At 45.0% G+C, this 25,926-nt stretch overlaps 1 protein-coding gene across 2 annotated transcripts in view; it reads right to left on the bottom strand.

Moving 5' to 3' along the window:
• Window positions 1-619: 619 nt before the first annotated feature.
• Window positions 620-25,926, bottom strand: part of GDPD5 (glycerophosphodiester phosphodiesterase domain containing 5) — a 172,676-nt gene continuing 147,369 nt past the window's right edge. The window contains exons 12-17 of one of the 2 annotated variants that reach the window (XM_073548592.1): window positions 24,695-24,852; window positions 24,304-24,451; window positions 23,832-23,914; window positions 12,926-12,940; window positions 3,393-3,505; window positions 620-2,623 (exon numbers count right to left, since the gene is read on the bottom strand). In XM_073548592.1, the coding sequence (XP_073404693.1) occupies window positions 2,487-2,623; window positions 3,393-3,505; window positions 12,926-12,940; window positions 23,832-23,914; window positions 24,304-24,451; window positions 24,695-24,852 (654 nt within the window). In that variant the 3' untranslated portion in view covers window positions 620-2,486. The remainder of the gene's footprint in view (window positions 2,624-3,392; window positions 3,506-12,925; window positions 12,941-23,831; window positions 23,915-24,303; window positions 24,452-24,694; window positions 24,853-25,926) is intronic. The other variant, XM_073548593.1, reaches the window with a different exon arrangement.

The following is a 25,926-nucleotide window of genomic DNA, read 5'->3' as shown; positions in this document are numbered from 1 at the left end:
CGTGCTCCTCCCCAAGCATGCCCTCCATTAACGTGCTCCTCCCCAAGCATGCCCTCCATTACCCTGCTCCTCCCCAAGCATGCCCTCCGTTACCCTGCTCCTCCCCAAGCATGCCCTCCGTTACCCTTCTCAAGCATGCCGTCCATTACCCTGCTCCTCCCCAAGCACGCCCTCCATTACCCTGCTCCTCCCCAAGCATGCCCTCCGTTACCCTGCTCCTCAAGCATGCCCTCCATTACCCTGCTCCTCCCCAAGCATGCCCTCCGTTACCCTTCTCCTTAAGCATGCCGTCCATTACCCTGCTCCTCCCCAAGCATGCCCTCCATTTCCCTGCTCCTCCCCAAGCATGCCCTCCATTACCCTGCTCCTCCCCAAGCATGCCCTCCATTACCCTGCTCCTCCCCAAGCATGCCCTCCGTTACCCTTCTCCTCCTCAAGCATGCCGTCCATTACCCTGCTCCTCCCCAAGCATGCCCTCCGTTACCCTTCTCAAGCATGCCGTCCATTACCCTGCTCCTCCCCAAGCATGCCCTCCATTACCCTGCTCCACTACACTACTTACACCAGGAGAAGCCAAAGATTAATGGCAGCAGTAGAGATGAACAAGAAGAGCCAGCTCTGGTAGGAAACCATACGAAATGCATTTATTCTTGAACATAATACAATAAGACCTCCAGGTTCTCACAGCCTGATCACACAAGACACCGGAATAAATACTGTTTTTCCAAGGACGGTTGTAGAAAAGGTGCGGCGGTCACCAGGGGTCACAGAGCGATGGAGCCGAGTTAGGGAGAGCGACGATAACCGAGCAGCAGCTTCACGTTTAACCCTTCTCTTTCCAGTGCAGAAAAGGATAACGATGAATCAACGAAAGGAAATGTAAAAACAAAATTGTAACAAAAAATTAAAAAATCAGGACGAACCTCTTGATCTCTCTGATATGATGCGTCACTTTGTGCTGGAGCTTCTATACAGCAACGTGTGGAATCTTATTTTATACCCTTTTCCATTTTTGGCATTATATTAAAAAGGAAAGTACAAAATACACAATAAATATGCCCCGGCTATATAAAATGTGGTCAGTATATTGCTATACACTAGAAGCTACAGTACCACCCTGGAGGTAGGTGTTGGTCACTGCACCATTATAAATGTTTAACTGGTGATTAAAAAATAAGTTTTTTTTTAAATTAATTTCTGTAGTAGGATACCGGCATAAAACCCTCAGGTCTTATTTTACTTTATAACTGCAGTCAAGGCTTCATTCAGAAATGCATCAGGTAGAAGTGATACACTGTGGTGTGAGCAATGGAAGATCCGCAGGGGCGGGGTTATGACAAAGGGATTCTCTATTTGGTGATCTTTGAACCTGTGTCATGCTCCGACCCATGAGGCCTGCCCTAGAGGGGACACTATCAAATTTGTCCTGTAGTGTTCCAAAGGCAAGTCCACAGGGCGAGGATGTAAGAAAATAATAAATTTCAAATATTCCCCCCCCCCCCCCATTAGATCGGCACTAATCTCACGGTATTTTATTCCCAATACTCTAGATACCGCTGAATTACCATTCACAATTCTGCTGGCCTCTGATAGCATATTGTACAACACTGATGGAAAGACCTTTCAGGCAACTGGCAGAATTTTGAATGCAGCTCTGGCTGCGACTGGAGAATAAGTCATAACAGAACTCCGGATTACTGCCAACATTAAAATAATGTCCTAATCTATCCTTTGAAATTTTATAAAGAAGAACCCAGTTATTCACAGTGGAGACCCACCTCTCGGGGAAGGAAATAATATAAATTACAATACAGCCCAGCGTTTCTTACACAAAGTCCATCACCATCGGGATGTGGATAGAACAGAACTGGAAATCTTTCTGGCACCTTTTTCCTCTTGGCCTTGCATGTGCAGATGGATCTTGAAGTTGAATGATATGTACAATCTTCCCATACTGCCTGAGAGGGAGGGGCCTATAACAAGTCTGTGCAGTCTGGAGAGGCAGTGTATTGTATAGCAGACAACATTCCTTGGCTCTTTCTCTGAATGTGCTGAAGAGACATAATATGGCCGCCTCCAGTATAAGAAGATAAGATGCTCTCCCTGTGGACATTATACGTTTATTGGACCGCAAGGTGAGATTAAGGATGGGACGGACTCAATCAGGCTGTGTTCAACATTCTCTCGGAGGGGGGGAAAAAAAAAATCATCAATTTACACAAGAGCTCGCTTGTGTCCTAGTCACAAAAATACACAAAAAAGTCAAATAATTTTCTACATATTTACAACCTCACAGTCCAGATTATACAACAAGACTAAAAAAAAAAAAAAATAATCTGCAAAAATAAACAATATTCTGGCATTAAAGTAGTCGTAGTCCCGTAAAATGTCTCGGATCGGAAAGAAGTGGACACGAATGAAGAGAAGGAGCAGAAGGATGGGACTGGTCTGTGGTTTCACTGTAATAACGTATCGGTTTGGTTCTGTCAGGTCTCCTCGATTCTCTGGCTGCTCTTTGTTTTCGAGTCTGTGGTTGGAGTTATGGCATTGTTGGCGAAACCTTCATAGCGATTTTCAGAGCACAGCGACAGCTCCTCGGGGGTGTCAATGCTGTTATTAATCTCTGAGGAGAGAAATGCACAATAATACGTTTATGAGCACACTCTGAGAAAGCCTGAGAGTCCCGCTTCCCCCCGCCCACTCCTAGAGAAAGCTTGCAAGTCCTGCTTCCCCCCACCCAATCATAGAGAAAGCCTGCAAGTCCCGCTTCCCCGCCCACTCCTAGAAAAAGCCTGTGAGTCCTGATTCCCCGTCCACTCCTAGAGAAAGCTTGCAAGTCCCGCTTCCCCGCCCACTCCTAGAAAAAGCCTGTGAGTCCTGATTCCCCGTCCACTCCTAGAGAAAGCTTGCAAGTCCCGCTTCCCCGCCCACTCCTAGAAAAAGCCTGAGAGTCCTGATTCCCCGTCCACTCCTAGAGAAAGCTTGCAAGTCCCGCTTCCCCACCCACTCCTAGAAAAAGCCTGTGAGTCCTGATTCCCCCGCCCACTCCTAGAGAAAGCCTTGCGAATCATTCTCTCCCCGCCTACTCCTACAAAGAGCCTGTGAGTCCTGCTTCCTCCACCCACTCAGATAGTTTATAAGTCCAGCATCTCAGCTCAAAAAATGTTCTCGTTTCACTGACAACATGCAGAGGTATAAACTAGTGAGGAATTAAAACACACATGATATAAAAGTTGCAGAACTTTAATATATCTTAAAGTTTATTAATATAAACACTAAAAACCCCATAGATCATACAGAAGCGTAAACCGTGTGAGCCAACACAAAATAATGGAGAAGGGAAAGTTTTTAAAACTCAACACAGATATAAGCAGCAAAATCAAACAAGTCACCTGAAAAGATGAGTTTTTCCTTCATGATCCGGACGTCCCGGCTCGACTTCCGCACCGCGGCGCTCAGCATGATCTGTTCCGGGTTGTAGGTCCTGATGCTGCCCAGGCGCCACCTGCAACAGAGGACGAGTTATCATCAAAAAGACCCAAACTCTCTGGAATCAGTAATGGCTATGACACAAGTCGGCCCCGGGTCAAAAGGAACTGAACAATTATGAAGATGCATAGGTCAAAATAACAGGACCTTCAGTGAAGGGTTAAAACTGGTGCACAGGACACACGGGTGTTACACAACCGGATTCTCTGCACCGAGAAAGGAGCATGCCGAGTGCACGAGGGGTGCAAGGAATACGACTGTACATCGGGAGAGGAACAGGAGGTTGTGAAGGGGGAACAGAAAAAACAGGTGGTGGGGGAGTCACCCAGACGTCGTGCAAGAGCAATGCCTCGATGGATACGAATGTGGTGCCATCCACTGCAACGCGCCATGGAAGGGGGTTGTCCATGATATATGGAGGTCTCGACAATGGCTGAAACCATCTCAGGAGATAACGGGAACATGAAACCCAACAGTCACGCCCGGAGCCAAATGAAAACTTGCACCAAAGCGCCACAGCCGGGCATCATGGCTGTGATGTGCCCAATACACGTCGTGACATACGAGACACCCAGCACTGGATTTATTTTGGGGTCTACTGTAAAGAGATGACAGTGTCCACTTGATCCTAACAGTATGGGACCAACAAAGGTCACGCAGAGATTGACTGAAGGCGGCTCCCCGGGTAAAGAGGAAGGCGAATTTCTATGGGTATGGCCGAAATGCACTAACGCCGGCACAACGGATCACTACAAGACGGTATTATTTGTATTCCTGTTCTACGATCTATACAGCCATCGCCCTGTTTTCTGTACTAAAACCGTCCTGACTGGTTCCCTTTAACCCCTTTTTGACGGAGCTCCTTTACATTTTTTCCTTCTCTTCTTTTGAGAAGTTTTCTATTTTTCCGTACGAAGGCTAGTTCTCTTTATTTTTGTGACCAATTGTAAGGTCACCGTTCATTTTTACCATATAAACTACTGAAAAATGGGAGAAAAAAAAAAAAAATAGAAGCAGGGTGATAAAGGTAAAAAAAAAAAAAAAAATTAAATTCCGCCATAGTTTCTTGGGTTTCGCCTTTACGGCTTTCTTTGTGCTGTAAATACGACCTGACGATAGGATTCTCCAGGTCAGTACGATTACGGCGATACCAAACGTGTAGTTTTCGTTGTTTTAGTGGGTCCAAAAATTTCCAAACAAAAACGTGTTTGGATTGTATCGCAGATTCGTAACTTTTTGGAGTGGCGTGAGGGCATTTTTTATTTTTTTTTTATTTTTTTATTACTTTGATTTGGGAAATCTAGAGAAATTTGAAATATCAGGATTTTTTCCTTTTTTTTAGCCCCTTTAGAGGTTTTGATCCTTTGATCGCTTTTACTACATAATAAAATACTTTAGTTTGCCATATAGTATAGAATTAATGATTTCTTATGAAGTTTTGGAAGGCCCAAGATGGCGGCAATGGGGGTCTCCAGCTGTTGCAGCAAAACCAGTGCAAACAGTCAATCATGCCATGGGTAGAGGTGATGAGTGCTAAATGCGATTCTTCCCCCAGAATGGCCCAAAATGGGGGTCGTCTTCTTGTTCCAGAGGGGGATAATTAAGGCCTTTCTTTTGGGATATGACAATACTTATGGGCAGTTTTGAGGGTTCTATCAAAAATATTTATTTAAAAAGAATGATAAGCTAATTACAAAGCGTCCTCCTGCCAGGACTCAGTGGAGAAGATGGACGGTAAGTGTTTAATTTTCCTGCAGCTCCCCCACAGGTGAAATGAAGCATTACACAGTCTCCGATTGTCAGGTCATCCTCTACAGGACCCGCCTATTAACTCAAATCCACCACTATAATTTATGAGAATAGGTTTTCTAAACTAGACGACCCTTTAAGTTTCAATCATTGTGCTAAATCCATTCCCGCATCCTTTACCAAAATCCGTAAAGCAGAAAGGTGGAGAAAGCCTCCGTTTTTGGCCAAAAATTATGAGTGAGAAAACAGGAGATGCCCCAAGTTCATAGTGGACGTGTGATCTCCGTGGGAGACGCGTCGGCCGAAACGCGTCATTTAAGTAACACGCGTGTGACCTCCCTGTTCGGGTTCCTTAGGATCTGTTTACACGTTCGGTTCTCAAAAACAAAAAAAACAGATCTGTTACAAACGGAGCAAAAATTGCTGCAACTTCGCAACTAAAGATTAAGTTCTGTGGGGAAAAAACACAAACAAACATTTTAAAACCTGGACTTTTTTTGTTTTTCTATGGCACAGCTATCTGAGGGATCGGCTATTGTGGCAGGTCTGAATGACACCAATCCTTTTACCATATAAAGCACTGAAAGCAAAACAGGAAGAATTCCAAGTGCGGGAAAATGCTGCAAAGAAACAAAATGCCGCCATTCTTTAGGGTTTTGTTTTTACGGCGTTCATTACATGGTAAAAATGATTTGCTGGTACGATTCTCCAGGTTAGTACTAAAATGAACATAAACTTATAAAAGGTTTTTTTTTTGTATATTATAATTAATATATATATATATATATATATATATATATATATATATATATACAGTGGGGAAAAAAAGTAGTCAGTCAGCAATAGTGCAAGTTCCACCACTTAAAAAAATGAGAGGCGTCTGTAATTTACATCATAGGTAGACCTCAACTATGGGAGACAAACTGAGAAAAAAAAATCCAGAAAATCACATTCTGTTTTTTTCATTTTATTTGCATATTATGGTGGAAAATAAGTATTTGGTCAGAAACAAGCAATCAAGATTTCTGGCTCTCACAGACCTGTAACTTCTTCTTTAAGAGTCTCCTCTTTCCTCCACTCATTACCTGTAGTAATGGCACCTGTTTAAACTTATCAGTATAAAAAGACACCTGTGCACACCCTCAAACAGTCTGACTCCAAACTCCACTATGGTGAAGACCAAAGAGCTGTCAAAAGACACCAGAAACAAAAATTGTAGCCCTGCACCAGGCTGGGAAGACTGAATCTGCAATAGCCAACCAGCTTGGAGTGAAGAAATCAACTGTGGGAGCAATAATTAGAAAATGGAAGACATACAAGACCACTGATAATCTCCTTCGATCTGGTGCTCCACGCAAAATCCCACCCCGTGGGGTCAGAATGATCACAAGAACGGTGAGCAAAAATCCCAGAACCACGCGGGGGGACCTAGTGAATGAACTGCAGAGAGCTGGGACCAATGTAACAAGGCCTACCATAAGTAACACACTACGCCACCATGGACTCAGATCCTGCAGTGCCAGACATGTCCCACTGCTTAAGCCTGTACATGTCCGGGCCCGTCTGAAGTTTGCTAGAGGGCATTTGGATGATCCAGTGGAGTTTTGGGAGAATGTCCTATGGTCTGATGAAACCAAACTGGAACTGTTTGGTAGAAGCACAACTTGTCGTGTTTGGAGGAAAAAGAATACTGAGTTGCATCCATCAAACACCATACCTACTGTAAAGCATGGTGGTGGAAACATCATGCTTTGGGGCTGTTTCTCTGCAAAGGGGCCAGGACGACTGATCCGGGTACATGAAAGAATGAATGGGGCCATGTATCGTGAGATTTTGAGTGCAAACCTCCTTCCATCAGCAAGGGCATTGAAGATGAAACGTGGCTGGGTCTTTCAACATGACAATGATCCAAAGCACACCGCCAGGGCAACGAAGGAGTGGCTTCGTAAGAAGCATTTCAAGGTCCTGGAGTGGCCTAACCAGTCTCCAGATCTCAACCCTATAGAAAACCTTTGGAGGGAGATGAAAGTCCGTGTTGCCAAGCGAAAAGCCAAAAACATCACTGCTCTAGAGGAGATCTGCATGGAGGAATGGGCCAACATACCAACAACAGTGTGTGGCAACCTTGTGAAGACTTACAGAAAACGTTTGACCTCTGTCATTGCCAACAAAGGATATATCACAAAGTATTGAGATGAAATTTTGCTTCTGACCAAATACTTATTTTCCACCATAATATGCAAATAAAATGAAAAAAAAAACAGACAATGTGATTTTCTGGATTTTTTTTTCTCAGTTTGTCTCCCATAGTTGAGGTCTACCTATGATGTAAATTACAGACGCCTCTCATCTTTTTAAGTGGTGGAACTTGCACTATTGCTGACTGACTAAATACTTTTTTTCCCCACTGTATATATATATATTTATATTAAAAATCTGAACTTTGGTCATGGCAAATTTTTTTTTTTAAAGTTTTTTTTTGTTCATAAAGCTGGAGGGGGGCTTGTTTTTTTGTGCACTGATATTTGTATCAATACTCATTTTGATTGCTTTTTAGGACTACATTTCTCTTGCAGGCGGGGGAATGGGTGGCCAAAAAAAAAAATGGCAACACCGGTGTTTCCATTTTTTTTATATTTGCAAATGTTTAAAACTTTATTTAAAATTTTATTTCTATTTTTACTTTAATTTTTAAAACATTTATTTCATTTTTTCTTTTTAAAACTTTAACATTTTTTTTCCATTTTTGCTCTCTTTCAGTGACTTGAACCTGTGATCGATCCCTGACACTATACAGTATATAGAGAAATAGCTACTCTTTAATGAAGCCCAACCTGTGGCTCAGCTTCACCAAAGGACTACGGTGACCGTTATTGGGGCCTGGAGTCAGGGAAGACCCCTGGCTGCCCGTATAACACAGCTTCCAACATTCGAGTCAGGAAGGAGGCGGCGATAGAAGCCGGTGTGCGTGTCATGTAAATGCAGCTGACATTGATTGACAGCGGCACTGATATGAGCAGCGGCGCCTCTGTCGCCTCCAGGGTTCTGGGCGTGCGCATCACTTTAAAAGTTAAAAAAAAAAAAAAATACTGATCCGGATGACGGATAACCATCCACATTATGACCGATTTCCCATAGATTTCATTGTAAAAAAAATGGATTAAATCAGTAATTTGGAAAGGAAAAAAAGTTTGTCAGACTACGGTATTTGTTAGATAGGAGCTGGGGAAAAGGCAAACTGAGGACAATTCAGGACAGGTCCGTTCCCATGTAAGGAGGCGACAGAGGCCGTCATATGCCTCACCCTCTTTGGACAGTATTCACATTACATGTGTGCGTTTTCCTGGTGTTCATGACTGTTAATGTAATCATGTAATGCTGCTGTAAAGTGTATGTACTTGTAATGTGTTGTGTAAAGGATTAGGGATAGCATAGGACAATCGTAGGACTAGAATAGTGGGGGCACACTAGAGGTAGGGAATGAGAGTATTAGAATAGGTATACTTAGCATAAGGGGTTTTCCAGACTGGGCAGAGTTACAGATGGGTGTAGTGGAGAGCTATATTTAGTGTATCACTGGCTAGAGAGCAGTAATGATGCAGCAGTAAAAGAGGACAGTCTGATAGCCATGGGGGTGAAGTTGTTAAAGCAAGAAGGGACCCCAGGCTGAGTGGCGTGCAGGCGGTCACCAACTTAAACTGTAACCATTCCGAAGAGGATCCGGGGCCTACGACCAAGATTAGGCGGAGCGGAAATGGCGAGCCTTTTCCTTTTGAAACCGGACAAGGGGAATGGGAGGAAGCTGGTGGACCTAGAGGCACGGACGTCACAGGGATTGTCCAGCGAGGCAGTGATTGCCAGGATGGGACAGGGATTGTCCATCGAGGCAGAGATTGCCAGAAAGATAGGGAAAGCCCTAGGACTGTCACTATATATGCACTGTGCCGCATCTGTAATGAAAACCCTGTTGATGAGTGAAGTTGAAGAGTTAAGAATGGACATTGACTCTGAGGTTGTTTGTGAGACCCGTGGATCTGGAGCCGGAATGACAGAAGCAGAGGGGACTCTGGCAATGAATGAGTGTTTTGCTGCACACATTGCACATACAGCAGAAGGGACATTATGCTTCCTTTCTGCGGCACCAGGGTGTGGGAATCCTACAGCTCATTGCCACGACTACCACCCTGGCCGCCATACACCCATTCAAAAAGAAAACCTGGACGGGAATGGAAATTACTGCTGGAGATGTCAACGGAGCTGTAAACGGTTTTACACCCAGGCGATGGAGCAGCTAAGATTTCATTCCCAGCTGGTGAAAATCGAATCCCACATGTGACGGACACATTGCATGACGGCTGCAATAAAATCTACTCCAACTGTACGCATCAGACACTTCCACCCAGATAGGAACCTGTTGACCTTTACAACTGTCTAATCAGATTTTATTTCCAGCTAAAATTTCTAGACGATCTGATACCAAAAGTCTTGAAAACGACAAAAAGTTACGGAAATGTCACAAAACTTTCAGAACAGTAGAAAAAAAAACTGGCAAATTCCAAGCCATTACTGAAACCGGCGTTAAACGCTCGGATCCATGGACACCAAGACTAGAGCTGATTTCATACTTCTGCACCGAGAACTCTTGCTATTACTCCATGACGTGCGCCGTCTTCTTGCTTTATCAGCCGCTGACCTCCACGTGGGGCCACAAAGTATCAGCAGACACTTCTAAGAGCTGGAGTGCCATCACTTCATCACCCTTCATCGAAATGCATAGACCCTTGTTTCTCGTAGACATTTAATATAATTCCCCTCAAAGTTTTATAGCGATCAATGGATCAAAAGGTCGACTTTTGGGTAAGCCCAGTCGCACGCTTCCTAAACTTCTACCCCGATGGGAGATTCAGAAGGACGTGAATACATCATATCACAGAAAGGACCATCTTCACCATCAGAACCTTCAATTTCCTCACCATGGAGGAAGGAACACATGAAGATCTCTCAATGTCTGAAGGGGTCTGTAAAGCATGTACATATTTGTAGTTGCGGCTCATCTTACACTTAAAATGACACAAAATTAAATTAAAACCCAACAAAGACCAAAGGCTGGTAAGGAAATGCAGAGGCCTTCTTCCAACTGGGGTTCAATGGGGCAGAATATAAAGACGACAGAAAGGGACTTGTACTACAGTAACACATTCTAGCAAAAGCTAAGGATAGTCGGGACTGGACGCCAAGTGGATCCCATTAGATTAAGATACATGATGACGGAGGACAGTGGTAACCAATGGGGTGAACGACAGCATTAGGACAGGCTCGAATAGCGATAGTGATGTCAATGAAAGGTGAAGTCAAGAGTTGGAAAACACAAAGCAAAGATGAGAAGTGAGACAACGCGTGTCCGAGGTTTCACTGGAGAAACCTAAAATCTCTTACAACCATTTCTGTAGACAATCGTTCCAGAAATTTATAGTCCAAGTTCACGTATAATTTTAGGGAATCGTGGATCTCAGAGAAGATGGGTAAAACTTTCCTCAAACGTAAATTTCCTGTTTAATATATTCAGAAATTCCAATTATGTTTCGGTCACTAAAAGACAATTTCTTGCGAGATTTGCGTCATGTGTGCCTAATGTATGGCTTGCCGACCATACATATACCATGTCGCAAAAATTATCGCTCGGACTCAAGACTTGAAAATTTCTTAGGACTCTGAGGAGACGGGATATTACTTGGGTCATCCGACAAGATCACCACTAGTAGATTTCTTCCTACTCTTGACAGCACCGGATCTCACCATTTTGGGAGTTGGTCGATAACTTCAGGTCACCAGAATATTTAGGACCCAAAATTGCCAGATGCCAAAATGTTCCTTAAAGAGGTTGTGTCATGAATGCGGCACAGTCATTGAAAATCTGAACAAGTCACACTAACAAGGATGACCGATCTGGACACATATGGAGGCACCACACAAACCTATGCCAAGGATTAGGCAGACGGGGGGGCCAACTGTAAAGACAGCCTTAGAAGATGTGGATTAACATGTTTCATAGGGATCTGGTCCAGTGGCCACATCAGTAGTCCATGGCTGCCAGACCAGAGCCTTGTGGACCTCGTTCCCCGGAGCCACTTTTGACTGTTCAGCTTGGGTCATGCCACAACGATGGTGTCGCACCAGTCCAGAGGAACTGGGGATACCTGTGGATGGGAAGACATCCGCAGGGACCTGATCCGGCAATCATGGCCCACAGACATGGTCGATGGACTCGGTTCCTGCAAATGCTTTCGATCAACTCTACTCCTGCGCAAAGCAATCGAATATATCTGCTGCCAATCTGCAGAAGTAGACCGTCCAAGTAAAACATGACTTTCTTCTAGATCTTCCTTACGTTCTTCACAAGGGCAATGGACAGAACAAAAACTCAGAACTTCCCTTACTGAAAGCGCCATAATTGGCACCACTTCATTCATCTGTGCTCTTGTAAAAATGGATCCCTCCAGAGTCTCGATTTCTTGTTGGTTTGGATTTGTACAAACAGGAAACAAAGGAATAATCACTGGTGATGTATCTGGTGCCAAGGATCCTTTTTGTGGGAGTATAAGCCCTTCAGACAATTTCCTAAAATCAATTTTCCCACTTCAATTTTTTTTTTTTACTACAACTATATTAAAAAGAATAAACGGTACAATTTCCCAGTGAGCCAATTATATAACTGGCGCCAAAATTATTTGCGCCAAAGTTTAAAAACTCAGTCAATTTTTCATTCTTTCAACTTCTAGTTTTCCTAAAGACTAAGATGAAAAAAAAATTAAAAAGGGAAAGTATCGGCAGGTTTTGCCATGTAATCCGACAACAGCATGAGGTAGGGGCAGACACCCTGATTCCAGCGATGTATCAATTAGTTTACTGGGTGCAGCAGTTGTGATACAGTCACAATTTTCTCGGAAAGCTTGGAATGCTGAGCCGTGTATAACCCCGCCCACACCACTGATTGGCTGATTTCTGTATACAATGTATCAGTGGTGGGGGCGTGGTTGGACTAGGAGGCACAAGACACCTAGTCCTGTAGTGATAATCTCCTGCTGATAAAACACTGATTTTATTGAAACAGCAAAACACATCCTAGGAAATGATACACGACTGGAATCAGGGTCTCTGCCCCTACATCATGGTGCTCTCAGATTACATAGCAAAAACATGGTGCCAGATTCCCTTTATGAAAGTACAACCCCCTACCAGAGGAGTCATGATTTACATATCTGGTGCCAGTACAAATCATCCAAAATATTCCTTGATGTCATAAATTAACTTTTAGAGAAAAAAAAACAAAAACGTTTTCATACTTGACACAGACTATATCCTCTTGCGTTTGGTGCCGTTACTGTGGGCAGAGGTAATGTTTCTGGTAATCCCCCCTCCATCTCCGGATACAAGACACATTCTCTTTAAGGATTTTGCATCACCGCACATAATGGTGGTCTCACGATCCGGTTGGCGCCTTCTAGAACACAATTTTCTACATATCGAAATTTGCGTAAAAATCATCTATTGTTATGCAAGATAGTAATAAAAAAAAGTGATGACACCCCCTACACCCGCCCGGCAGCTGGACTTTCCTGGGCTTCCGCCATGACGGGTCAGATTGGGACAGACAGAGGTGGACTGAGGAGCGGGACGGCAGAATTACCTGATTATGTGATAGCTGTGAGATGCCGGGATGCAGCAGAGAGAGGAACATGCAAAGAAGTCAGAGTGTTATGAAAGTAAAACACGGCAAGAAAGCAAACGTTAGTCACATCAGCGGGCGGCCATTATCAGATGTAGAGACAATCGACACCGCACATCGGAATATTCATCGCAGTCTATGCTATGACTAGTCAACTGCGTTATGGGGAGGGAAGAGTCAACACATCACAAACGCTCCCAACACTGCAAGCGTCAAGTGTTAGGAGAAAAGCTACGGACACCGTTGACATGGAAAAAAAGAAAAAAAAAAAAGGAGTGCTTACTTTTAATTAATAAAATTGGGAGTGTCATTCCCAGTAATATAGACTGGATGTGAGCTCTGTGTGTCCCGCCCAGTAATATAGGCTGGATGTAAGGTCTGTGTACCTCTCCCATTACTATAGGCTGGATTTGAGCTATGTTTGTTCCTCCCAGTAATATAGGCTGGATAAGAGGTCTGTGTACCACTCCCAGTAATATAGGCTGGGTGTGAGGTCTGTGTACCACTCCCAGTAATATAGGCTGGGTGTGAGGTCTGTGTACCACTCCCAGTAATATAGGCTGGGTGTGAGGTCTGTGTACCACTCCCAGTAATATAGGCTGGGTGTGAGGTCTGTGTACCACTCCCAGTAATATAGGCTGGGTGTGAGGTCTGTGTACCACTCCCAGTAATATAGGCTGGGTGTGAGGTCTGTGTACCACTCCCAGTAATATAGGCTGGGTGTGAGGTCTGTGTACCACTCCCAGTAATATAGGCTGGGTGTGAGGTCTGTGTACCACTCCCAGTAATATAGGCTGGGTGTGAGGTCTGTGTACCACTCCCAGTAATATAGGCTGGGTGTGAGGTCTGTGTACCACTCCCAGTAATATAGGCTGGGTGTGAGGTCTGTGTACCACTCCCAGTAATATAGGCTGGGTGTGAGGTCTGTGTACCACTCCCAGTAATATAGGCTGGGTGTGAGGTCTGTGTACCACTCCCAGTAATATAGGCTGGGTGTGAGGTCTGTGTACCACTCCCAGTAATATAGGCTGGGTGTGAGGTCTGTGTACCACTCCCAGTAATATAGGCTGGGTGTGAGGTCTGTGTACCACTCCCAGTAATATAGGCTGGGTGTGAGGTCTGTGTACCACTCCCAGTAATATAGGCTGGGTGTGAGGTCTGTGTACCACTCCCAGTAATATAGGCTGGGTGTGAGGTCTGTGTACCACTCCCAGTAATATAGGCTGGGTGTGAGGTCTGTGTACCACTCCCAGTAATATAGGCTGGGTGTGAGGTCTGTGTACCACTCCCAGTAATATAGGCTGGGTGTGAGGTCTGTGTACCACTCCCAGTAATATAGGCTGGGTGTGAGGTCTGTGTACCACTCCCAGTAATATAGGCTGGGTGTGAGGTCTGTGTACCACTCCCAGTAATATAGGCTGGGTGTGAGGTCTGTGTACCACTCCCAGTAATATAGGCTGGGTGTGAGGTCTGTGTACCACTCCCAGTAATATAGGCTGGGTGTGAGGTCTGTGTACCACTCCCAGTAATATAGGCTGGGTGTGAGGTCTGTGTACCACTCCCAGTAATATAGGCTGGGTGTGAGGTCTGTGTACCACTCCCAGTAATATAGGCTGGGTGTGAGGTCTGTGTACCACTCCCAGTAATATAGGCTGGGTGTGAGGTCTGTGTACCACTCCCAGTAATATAGGCTGGGTGTGAGGTCTGTGTACCACTCCCAGTAATATAGGCTGGGTGTGAGGTCTGTGTACCACTCCCAGTAATATAGGCTGGGTGTGAGGTCTGTGTACCACTCCCAGTAATATAGGCTGGGTGTGAGGTCTGTGTACCACTCCCAGTAATATAGGCTGGGTGTGAGGTCTGTGTACCACTCCCAGTAATATAGGCTGGGTGTGAGGTCTGTGTACCACTCCCAGTAATATAGGCTGGGTGTGAGGTCTGTGTACCTCTCCCATTACTATAGGCTGGGTGTGAGGTCTGTGTACCACTCCCAGTAATATAGGCTGGGTGTGAGGTCTGTGTACCACTCCCAGTAATATAGGCTGGGTGTGAGGTCTGTGTACCACTCCCAGTAATATAGGCTGGGTGTGAGGTCTGTGTACCACTCCCAGTAATATAGGCTGGGTGTGAGGTCTGTGTACCTCTCCCATTACTATAGGCTGGATTTGAGCTATGTTTGTTCCTCCCAGTAATATAGGCTGGATAAGAGGTCTGTGTACCACTCCCAGTAATATAGGCTGGGTGTGAGGTCTGTGTACCACTCCCAGTAATATAGGCTGGGTGTGAGGTCTGTGTACCACTCCCAGTAATATAGGCTGGGTGTGAGGTCTGTGTACCACTCCCAGTAATATAGGCTGGGTGTGAGGTCTGTGTACCACTCCCAGTAATATAGGCTGGGTGTGAGGTCTGTGTACCACTCCCAGTAATATAGGCTGGGTGTGAGGTCTGTGTACCACTCCCAGTAATATAGGCTGGGTGTGAGGTCTGTGTACCACTCCCAGTAATATAGGCTGGGTGTGAGGTCTGTGTACCACTCCCAGTAATATAGGCTGGGTGTGAGGTCTGTGTACCACTCCCAGTAATATAGGCTGGGTGTGAGGTCTGTGTACCACTCCCAGTAATATAGGCTGGGTGTGAGGTCTGTGTACCACTCCCAGTAATATAGGCTGGGTGTGAGGTCTGTGTACCACTCCCAGTAATATAGGCTGGGTGTGAGGTCTGTGTACCACTCCCAGTAATATAGGCTGGGTGTGAGGTCTGTGTACCACTCCCAGTAATATAGGCTGGGTGTGAGGTCTGTGTACCACTCCCAGTAATATAGGCTGGGTGTGAGGTCTGTGTACCACTCCCAGTAATATAGGCTGGGTGTGAGGTCTGTGTACCACTCCCAGTAATATAGGCTGGGTGTGAGGTCTGTGTACCACTCCCAGTAATATAGGCTGGGTGTGAGGTCTGTGTACCACTCCCAGTAATATAGGCTGGGTGTGAGGTCTGTGTACCACTCCCAGTAATATAGGCTGGGTGTGAGGTCTGTGTACCACTCCCAGTAATATAGGCTGGGTGTGAGGTCTGTGTACCACTCCCAGTAATATAGGCTGGGTGTGAGGTCTGTGTACCACTCCCAGTAATATAGGCTGGGTGTGAGGTCTGTGTACCACTCCCAGTAATATAGGCTGGGTGTGAGGTCTGTGTACCACTCCCAGTAATATAGGCTGGGTGTGAGGTCTGTGTACCACTCCCAGTAATATAGGCTGGGTGTGAGGTCTGTGTACCACTCCCAGTAATATAGGCTGGGTGTGAGGTCTGTGTACCACTCCCAGTAATATAGGCTGGGTGTGAGGTCTGTGTACCACTCCCAGTAATATAGGCTGGGTGTGAGGTCTGTGTACCACTCCCAGTAATATAGGCTGGGTGTGAGGTCTGTGTACCACTCCCAGTAATATAGGCTGGGTGTGAGGTCTGTGTACCACTCCCAGTAATATAGGCTGGGTGTGAGGTCTGTGTACCACTCCCAGTAATATAGGCTGGGTGTGAGGTCTGTGTACCACTCCCAGTAATATAGGCTGGGTGTGAGGTCTGTGTACCACTCCCATTAATATAGGCTGGATATGAGCTAGGTTTGTCCCTCCCAGGAATATAGGATGGATGTGAGGTATGTGTGTCCCTCCCAGTAATATAAGCTGGATGTAAGGTCTGTGTACCTCTCCCATTAATATAGGCTGGATTTGACCTATGTTTGTCCCTCCCAGTAATATAGGCTGGATCTGAGGTCTGTGTGTTGCTCCAAGTAATATAGGCTGGATGCGAGATCTGTGTGTCTCCTAGTAATATGCGTCTCTCCTAGTAAAATAAATATATATATATGTGTGTGTGTGTGTGTGTGTGTGTGTGTGTGTGTGTGTGTGTGTGTTCGATCAGCACAGCTTCTATCCCACTCTTATTTCCTCTTCATGTGCTTTCAGCCTCATCAATAGCATGTTTTCTCTGCCCTCTAAGACTAGATTATAACTCCTCTCTCCACACTGAACATTGTGAACAAGCCTCTCCCCCTCCTCCTCGTTCCTCTCCATTGAATCTTTTCAATCATTTTGCTGCTGTAAATTGAAGACTATTTAGAAAGTTGCTTAACTCTGCATTTAGGAAACAAATGAGAGAAAAAAAGTGTGTGAATGCATAAATCCTGTGAAAGGGGGAAGTCCTGGATAAGATACAAAAAAATAGTTTTCTCCCAGAAATGGCTCCCCTCATGGCTGTAACTGGAATTGCAGTTTAATCCCATTCAAATGAACACTAGACAAAGTTATTGGACAAGATGGGCCTTTATTCTAAATTCCGGACAATTAGATGCGGTGACCCCTTTAAATAGTTTCCAGTCTAGATATAATATACATAGCTTGGTTTTCTCCTCTAGTCACACTGAAAGCTGCATTCTGCTTCCTGCGAATGGACACAACGCTAACACTTTACATTGTGGGATATGCCTGCTTTCACTAACTGCAATACTGAAGTGTAGAAGCAGAAGACACCGAACAAGCAGCTACTGTAAGGGATCTCAGAAAGCAGCTCTGGATGTGACTGGAGTATAAAACTTCATATGACATAAAGGGAACTGATTGGCCAGCAGGGGGCGATAGAGCTGGAGTAGCTGAGTGGATTGATATAGAGTTTTGTGAAAAAAGGATTCAGCATAACCTGCAATTTATTGATCTTAACCTCTGTTCTTTTTAACCACAAGAGTCCAGTAGGCGGTCCTAATCACTGATAGGCCAGTGAGAAGCTCCGCCCACTGGACTCCAAAACCAAGAATCAGCAGAGGATTATATTAATGCATTTCAATTTTTCCTGAATATTTACCAACAAATCTATATATCAATCCGCTCAGCTCCTCCTGCTCTATAATATGCTGCCTGCAGATCAGACAACATCCTCAAGGTGAAAAATTCCCTTTCAGATTGGTACAAGACTTTATTCCTTGGCATCATGGACTGGCTCCCAGGAGCCACCTTATTCTTCAGATTTTAGAACATGTCGGAGATGGATGTTTCACAGTACAAAAAAAAAAAAAAAAAAAAGACCAGATTTTTTTTCTCTCGGTAACAGCGCCCCCCATGTGCATAGGCCACGTCTGGTATTGCAGTTCACCAGAATAGGGCTAAACTGCAATATGCCATGGACAGGGGTGGTGCAGTTTCATTAATGCAGTTTCTGAGCTCGGACAGATGCTTCAACTTCTCAGCGGACAATAAGACACCTGAAAAGAGGATGCATTTCTAGAAATCCTTCTCTCAACTGGTCCCATCCCTTCAAGTTCTCCCCCACTCAGTATGTAGATGTGTGCTCACCAAGCTCACCCTAGAAATACAATACTGAGACTGGACCACCAAGGGGCAGCTTTGGGTGTGACTGGAGGAGAGGTAATAAAACATTCCATTAAGGTGCTGCCACGCGGTGGTAAGAACTGGTACTGCAAGTGGGAAAAAAAAAACCTCATCTGGAGTTTAGTTTATTTCCTCCCAAGCGACACAGGACGGAGATATCAGAATATTACTCTGCGCCTGTGAATGCAAAACGTTGAGAAGAAAGCAAAGACTGACAACTGGCGACAAATAAACCACTTTTGACAAACTGATAGCCAGAAAGTAATCCTCTTGCAGTCACAGCAGAAAATCTACAATTTAAAGGGGTACACCACCAAAGACAGCACAGGGGTCGTGCAACCCTTGTCCATATGGCCAACTGTAGTATTTAGCTATGATCTAAAAATCAGGACCCCAGTACTAACAGCGCCCCCTGCTGTCAGATCTATCAGCAAGAGGAGCATCGAGATATGAGTCACAAGACTGACACCTAGAGGTTATAAGAGACCCATGCACTGATATGGAGGAGATCTCCCTGGCTGACCAGGCCCTTAAAGGGAACCCATCAAAACAGCAGGCACTCGCGGCATTGGATAGTTAGAAAACACCACATAGAAGAAAAGTCATTGCTCTCACTAAATGGCCTCGCCACAGGGAAAAATCTGGGGCTGAATTGGAGTGCTACCCTTGTGTCCCCCTCCACTGTGGAAGCATGCAACCAATCAGACGGCACCAAAAGGATCACGTGACAGTTCCTGGAAATCCTATTAGTCCTCGGAAACTTCTGCTGAACGATTTACGAGGTAGATAAAAGGAAAAAAAGGTCTTGTAAGAAAATAATGAATTTTTAGCATCGTTGCTCGGGTTTTCCTGAGCATGCTTGGGTGTCCTCCGGGTATTTTGGCGTGCTCGGAGATTTCATTTTCGTCGTGTCAGCTGCATGATTTGCGACTGCTGGACAGGCTGAATACATGTGAGGAATGCCTGCATATTAGGGAATCTCCACATGTATTCAGCCTGTCTACAAGTCGCAAATCATGCAGCTGAAAGGCGGAAAACTAAATCTCCGAGCACGCCAAAATCCCTGGAGGACACCCGAGCATGCTTGGGAAAACCCGAGCAACGATGCTACACACCCATCACTAGTAATCATCTCATTCAACTCCTTTGTAATAATTCATCTGTTACATTGTTCTCAGTACTTTCTGCTGTATATCCATGGGGGGATCACTGGAGAGGTTATCATGGGAGAGATGCTATAAGCATAGAGATGGAATCAAGACTGTCTTTGATCATTTGTTCCAAACCAGGATGTGCTGAGCAGCTGTTGCTAACTTATAACTGACCCGCTCCCACAATCCCTCTCTCCTGGCCCTGTAGTGTGGTGTATAAATTTAGATTCATTCTATAGGGAACACGCATGTGAGGGGTCGCACGCATTCAGCAAAGCATCAAACAAAAGCAGTTATTCTATGGCAGTTAGTCAGGGCAGGAGTCAGGTAACCCACACTTTCCTTTCCCTTTTAGCCATGTGCTTTATTTCTATCTTCCTGTGTTCCCTTGCCATCCACATTCACCAGTCCATCACCCCTCATACACATCAGCCCCTCTATACTTTCCTCTCCCATGTACAGCTCACATGCACTCCTCACCTTCCTGAAAAACCTCAGCACATCTTGCCCATACACATCGCAGGAAAAAAAAAAACTTCTTACAGGTCTTTATGTTACTACTCCTACTGATTTTGGGGGACATAACCCCCAACCCCGGTCCACCATCCCCCAACCTCAACCCCTACCCTACCTCATATCGAAACCATACTAATCTTATTAATATTACTGGCACTCCTTCATCTCCTTCTTTCAATTGTGCCCTCTGGAATCCACGGTCTGCTTGTAACAAGCTTCCTTTCCAGCACAACTATTTTCTGAACAACTCTCTTAATCTGTTGGCCCTCACTGAAACCTGGATCCAGGACTCTGACACCGTTTCTCCTGCTGCATCTCCCATGGTGGCTTACAATTCACCCATTCCCCCGAGACCCACAAACAGACCTGGTGGTGGAGTTGGCATACTCCTGCCCCCACAATGCACTTTACAGGTCACCCCCCCAGTTCCATCACTCTCATACCCTTCTTTTGAGGTCCATACCATCAGGCTCTTCCGTCCCCTCTCCCTCAGAGTAGCAGTCATATACCGGCCCCCAGGCTCACCCATCCACTTCCTTGACCACTTCTCAGCCTGGCTGCCGCACTTCATGTCCTCAGAGCTCCCAACCCTTATCCTGGGAGACTTCAACATCCCCATTAACAGCCCTACTTCCACATCTGCATCCCAGCTTCTATCACTAACCACTTCTCTCGGCCTCTCACAGCTCTCAACCTCTGAGACATACAAGGACGGTAACACCCTTGATTTGGTCTTTGCCCGTCTCTGTTCAATCTCCTACCTAAATAACTCACCGCTTTCCCTCTCTGCCCACACTCCTTCACGCTCACAAATCCTCGCCCACCCCAGCTCACTCGTACCTACCACACAGTCAGAAATCTACAAGCCATTAACCCTCAGACGCTTGCAGACTCCCTACACTCATCACTGTCCCCAATCTCCTCTTTTTCCTGTCCTGATCTGGCTGTTCATCACTACAATGACACTCTTAGAAGCACCCTTGACCAAGTAGCTCCCCTCACCCTCAGAACCTCCAAGCACAGAGTAAAACAGACCTGGCTCACATCGCAAACTCGACTACTCCAGCGATGCTCTAGGAGTGCTGAACGCCTATGGAGAAAAACCCGCACACCAGAAGACTTCATCCACTTCAAATTTATGTTAAGAACCTATAACGCTGCCCTTCACCTCACCAAACAGACCTACTTCACCACCCTGATCTCCTCACTAGCCAACAACCCCAAGAAATTTTTGATACCTTTCACTCCCTCCTCAGCCCGAAAGCACAAGCCCCTATCACAGACATTTGTGCAAATGACCTGGCCTCCCACTTTATAGAGAAAATAGATAACATCCGTCAGGAAATCCGCTCCCAACCACTAAGTGCTGTGACACCCATTCCTCCCTGCATTTCCCCTGGCTCACTTTCCACATTTGATCCCATCACAGAAGTCTCCAGGCTCCTCTCTTCTTCACGTCCGATTACATGCACTACTGACCCCATTCCCTCACATCTCCTCCAGTCGTCACAACTCACCTAACTACAATCTTTAATCTCTCCCTCTCCTCGGACATTTTCCCATCCTCCTTCAAACACTATCGTTACTCAATTTCTAAAGAAACCCGCTCTTGACCCATCCTGCACAAGCAACTACAGACCAGTCTCCAATCGCCCCTTCATCTCTAAACTCTTGAAGCGCCTAGTCACCTCCGGCCTTACCCGTTAGAGGTGGATCACACATCCGTTTTTAGAAGTCCGTCAAAATCCGCCGTTTAGCAAAAAAAACGGATACGCCATTTTTTTGGTGGATCCGTTTTTTTAACCAGAGACTTGCATTAGTGGCTAAAGCAGATCCGTCCAAAAAACGGATCCGGTAGCATCCGTTTGTGGCAAAACGGAAACAGATCAGTTTTCCACACTTTGGCGGATGCCAAAAAACGGATGTGTGAAACAGGCCTTACCTCTCCACTCACTTCCTTCTAGACCCTTCACAGTCCGGCTTCCGCCCCCTACATTCGACTGAAACTGCACTCAAAGTGACCAATGACCTTCTGACAGCAAAATGTAACGGTGACCACACTCTGTTCATTCTTCTCGACCTTTCTGCTGCTTTCGACACTGTTGACCACCATCTCCTACTCTCTAGGCTCCAGTCACTAGGCATTAAGGACACTGCTCTCTCCTGGTTCTCTTCCTATCTTTCTGACCGCTCCTTCAGTGTTTTGTTCTCTGGCTCCACGTCATCTCCTCTTCCTCTCGCTGTCGGGGTCCCTCAGGGTTCAGTCCTTGGCCTCCTTCTCTTCTCTCTCTACATGGCCACAATTGGACAAACCATCAGCAGATTTGGCTGTCAGTACCATCTTTATGATGATGACACACAACTATATACGTCATCCCCCGACCTTACCCCCGCTGTACTACAGAATGCCAGTGACTGTCTGTCCGCAGTCTCCAATATCATGTCCACTCTCTATCTGAAACTCAACCTCTCCAAAACTGAACTTCTTCTGCTCCCGCCATCTACTAACCTCCCTAAATCTGACATTTGCCTATCCATGGGTGACACCATAATAACACCCCGGCAGCAGGCGCGCTGTCTGGGGTTATGTTTGACACTAATCTCTCCTTCACCTCCCATATACAATCTCTTGCCCGCTCTTGCTGCTTACACCTAAAGAACATTTCTCACCATGGAAACAACAAAAACCCTCACTGTCGCCATGATCCACTCCCGCCTGGACTACTGCAACGCTCTATTAATTGGCCTCCCCGTCACTCGACTTTCCCCTCTCCAGTCCATACTTAATGCAGCAGCCAGGATCGTCCATCTGGGTAATCAGTACTCGGACGTGTCCGCTCTTCGCCAATTGTTACACTGGCTTCCCATTCATTATAGGATCCAATTCAAAGTACTTGTTCTCACCCACAAAGCTCTCCACAGTGCAGCACCCCCCTACATCTCCTCCCTCATTTCTGTCTATCGGCCTCACCTCCGCACTAACCCGCACCTCCCACTCCCGACTCCAAGACTTCTCCCGCGCTGCGCCTATCCTCTGGAATGCTCTACCCCAAGAAATCAGGACTATCCACAATTTGCATAGTTTTAGGCGCTCCCTCAAAACACATCTGTTCAGAGCAGCCTATCACGATCCCTAATCACAGTCATTTTAAGTGTGCGTGTGTAGCCTGTTCACTATCTCCATCCATCCCTCACTCCCTCAAGATGGGATACACCATTGTAAATACACCCCTGTCCTCTGTATCTCCCCCACCTCATTGTAGATTGTAAGCTCTCACCAGCAGGGGCGGCTTATTTTGCTTTAATGTATTGTTAACGTTGTTACTTATGACTTGTGTATGAACTGTTAATCTGTAAAGCGCTGCGGAATATGTTGACGCTATATAAAGATTATTATTCTTTACTTAAGGGTTTACTCACGCCAAAACATAACCAATCCGTGAGGGTCCGACCACTGGAACCTCCAAGTCTCCTGCTGCGTCTCCTTTTTATTTTGGCGATTACATTGGCGATTAGTAACTATAACGAGACAGCCTTGGAGAGAAGCAGGACGATAGGACACTTTACTGACCCTGCTGGTAATTTGTCCTAGTGATCAGGGCAGATCACATCAACCACTGCGTACAGATACTCGTGACATGGCGGCGAAGACTTACAGGAACATTAAGAAGAACAGATACATTATAATGTCCAGTGCATCAGCTAGAGCACGCCGTGTCCCGCGCCGGCCAGAACGCACTGTATCGGGTCACTTTTGCTTCTCCTTTAAGTTGCATCTACAGGATGTACAGATCAACAAGGGAATAGCTGGGGTTCACTTACTTCTGCAGGACAAACACTCCTATGATTACAGTGAATGAGATGATGTCCGACGTGATCCATATGAGCGAGTATTCATCTGGAGTCTGAAAAATTCAGAAGTAGAGGGTTTAGCCGTGTGCGGGGGTCACAGGAGGATTTGTGACCCCCTTCCACTCCTCTCTGCTGTATTAAACCTTGTCTGTTACACTCTAAAATCCAACCCCTGTCTCCTTAGAGGATGCACGATGCTTTACACTGCAGCTCTGTTTCATTAGCACACAGCAATGATCAGCAACTATCTTAAAAGCACTGTCTATTGTAGTCAGAAAGCCAAATCATGTCTTATCAGGGGGCTAAGGAGGCTGTCGTCTTCTTTACCATGCTTTACACTGCAGCACTGATTGCAGTAAAGGGAAAAAACAGCAAAAATACAAGTAGCCAATTTGTTGGCTCTAGAGTTCTGACCAGCGAGTGTCTCAGGTCCATTACTTACCAGTAACCAGATGGGGAAAGGCACCTTACTGAGGATGTGAGAGGAGTCGGATGTGACGGACTCGACGCCGGCGCACCACAGCACCGAGAACAACCACGGCTCGTTGACAGTGTATGTGTTGAGGGTCAGGTTCTGTGCGCTGTACTCCCTGCAGAGAACACAGGACGTAAGATGGACCCCAGACTAGATCTCGCCATTGCTCCCTGTTATCAGCCACATGGCAGGAAAGGGCTGATACTGTACAAGCCACAAATATCCAGAACGAACAGACAGATAGTTACATCAGCGCGTGGATATATGGAGAAACGTGCTAATAAAATCTACTGATATTACTGGGTCACCGGCCCGAAAAGTATAAAATATACATAATGAGTCCCACAATATAACATACCTGATGTCCTCCTGGTTCACCTCCGTGTACCTCAGGGTGGCGAATGTGATATCCCGATCCTTCAAGAATTTAGGATCTCTTTTGACGTTTGAAGCTTGTTTAAAATTAGGAGCCAAATGTCGTACGAAAGATCTTTCATCATCCGAGAGCCAAATAACCTACAGACAGGAAACTGCATCTATAAATATAATACTGCCCCTATGTACAAGAATATTACTATAATACTGCCCCTATGTACAATAATATTACTATAATACTGCCCCCTATGTACAAGAATATAACTACTATAATACTGCCCCCTATGTACAAGAATATAACTACTATAATACTACCCCCTATGTACAAGAATATAACTACTATAATACTACCCCCCCTATGTACAAGAATATAACTACTATAATACTGCCCCCTATGTACAAGAATATAACTACTATAATACTGCCCCTATGTACAAGAATATAACTACTATAATACTGCCCCCTATGTACAAGAATATAACTACTATAATACTGCCCCCTATGTACAAGAATATAACTACTATAATACTGCCCCTATGTACAAGAATATAACTACTATAATACTGCCCCTATGTACAATATTATAACTGCTATAATACTGCCCCTATGTACAAGAATATAACTACTATAATACTGCTCCTATGTACAAGAATATAACTGCTATAATACTGCTCCTATGTACAGGGATATAACTACTATAATACTGCCCCTATGTACAAGAATATAACTACTATAATACTGCTCCTATGTACAAGAATATAACTACTATAATACTGCCCCTATGTACAATATTATAACTGCTATAATACTGCCCCTATGTACAAGAATATAACTACTATAATACTGCCCCTATGTACAAGAATATAACTACTATAATACTGCTCCTATGTACAAGAATATAACTACTATAATACTGCTCCTATGTACAAGAATATAACTACTATAATACTGCTCCTATGTACAAGAATATAACTACTATAATACTGCTCCTATGTACAAGAATATAACTACTATAATACTGCTCCTATGTACAAGAATATAACTACTATAATACTGCCCCTATGTACAAGAATATAACTACTATAATACTGCTCCTATGTACAAGAATATAACTACTAATATACTGCCCCCTATGTACAAGAATATAACTACTAATATACTGCCCCCTATGTACAAGAATATAACTACTAATATACTGCCCCCTATGTACAAGAA

Source organism: Dendrobates tinctorius, unplaced genomic scaffold (genome assembly GCF_039654945.1).
Source record: "Dendrobates tinctorius isolate UK_male_01 unplaced genomic scaffold, ASM3965494v1 ptg000157l, whole genome shotgun sequence".
Lineage (NCBI taxonomy): Eukaryota > Metazoa > Chordata > Amphibia > Anura > Dendrobatidae > Dendrobates > Dendrobates tinctorius.
Note: the sequence above shows the minus strand (reverse complement) of the source record. Positions and strands in the feature narration are given on the sequence as shown.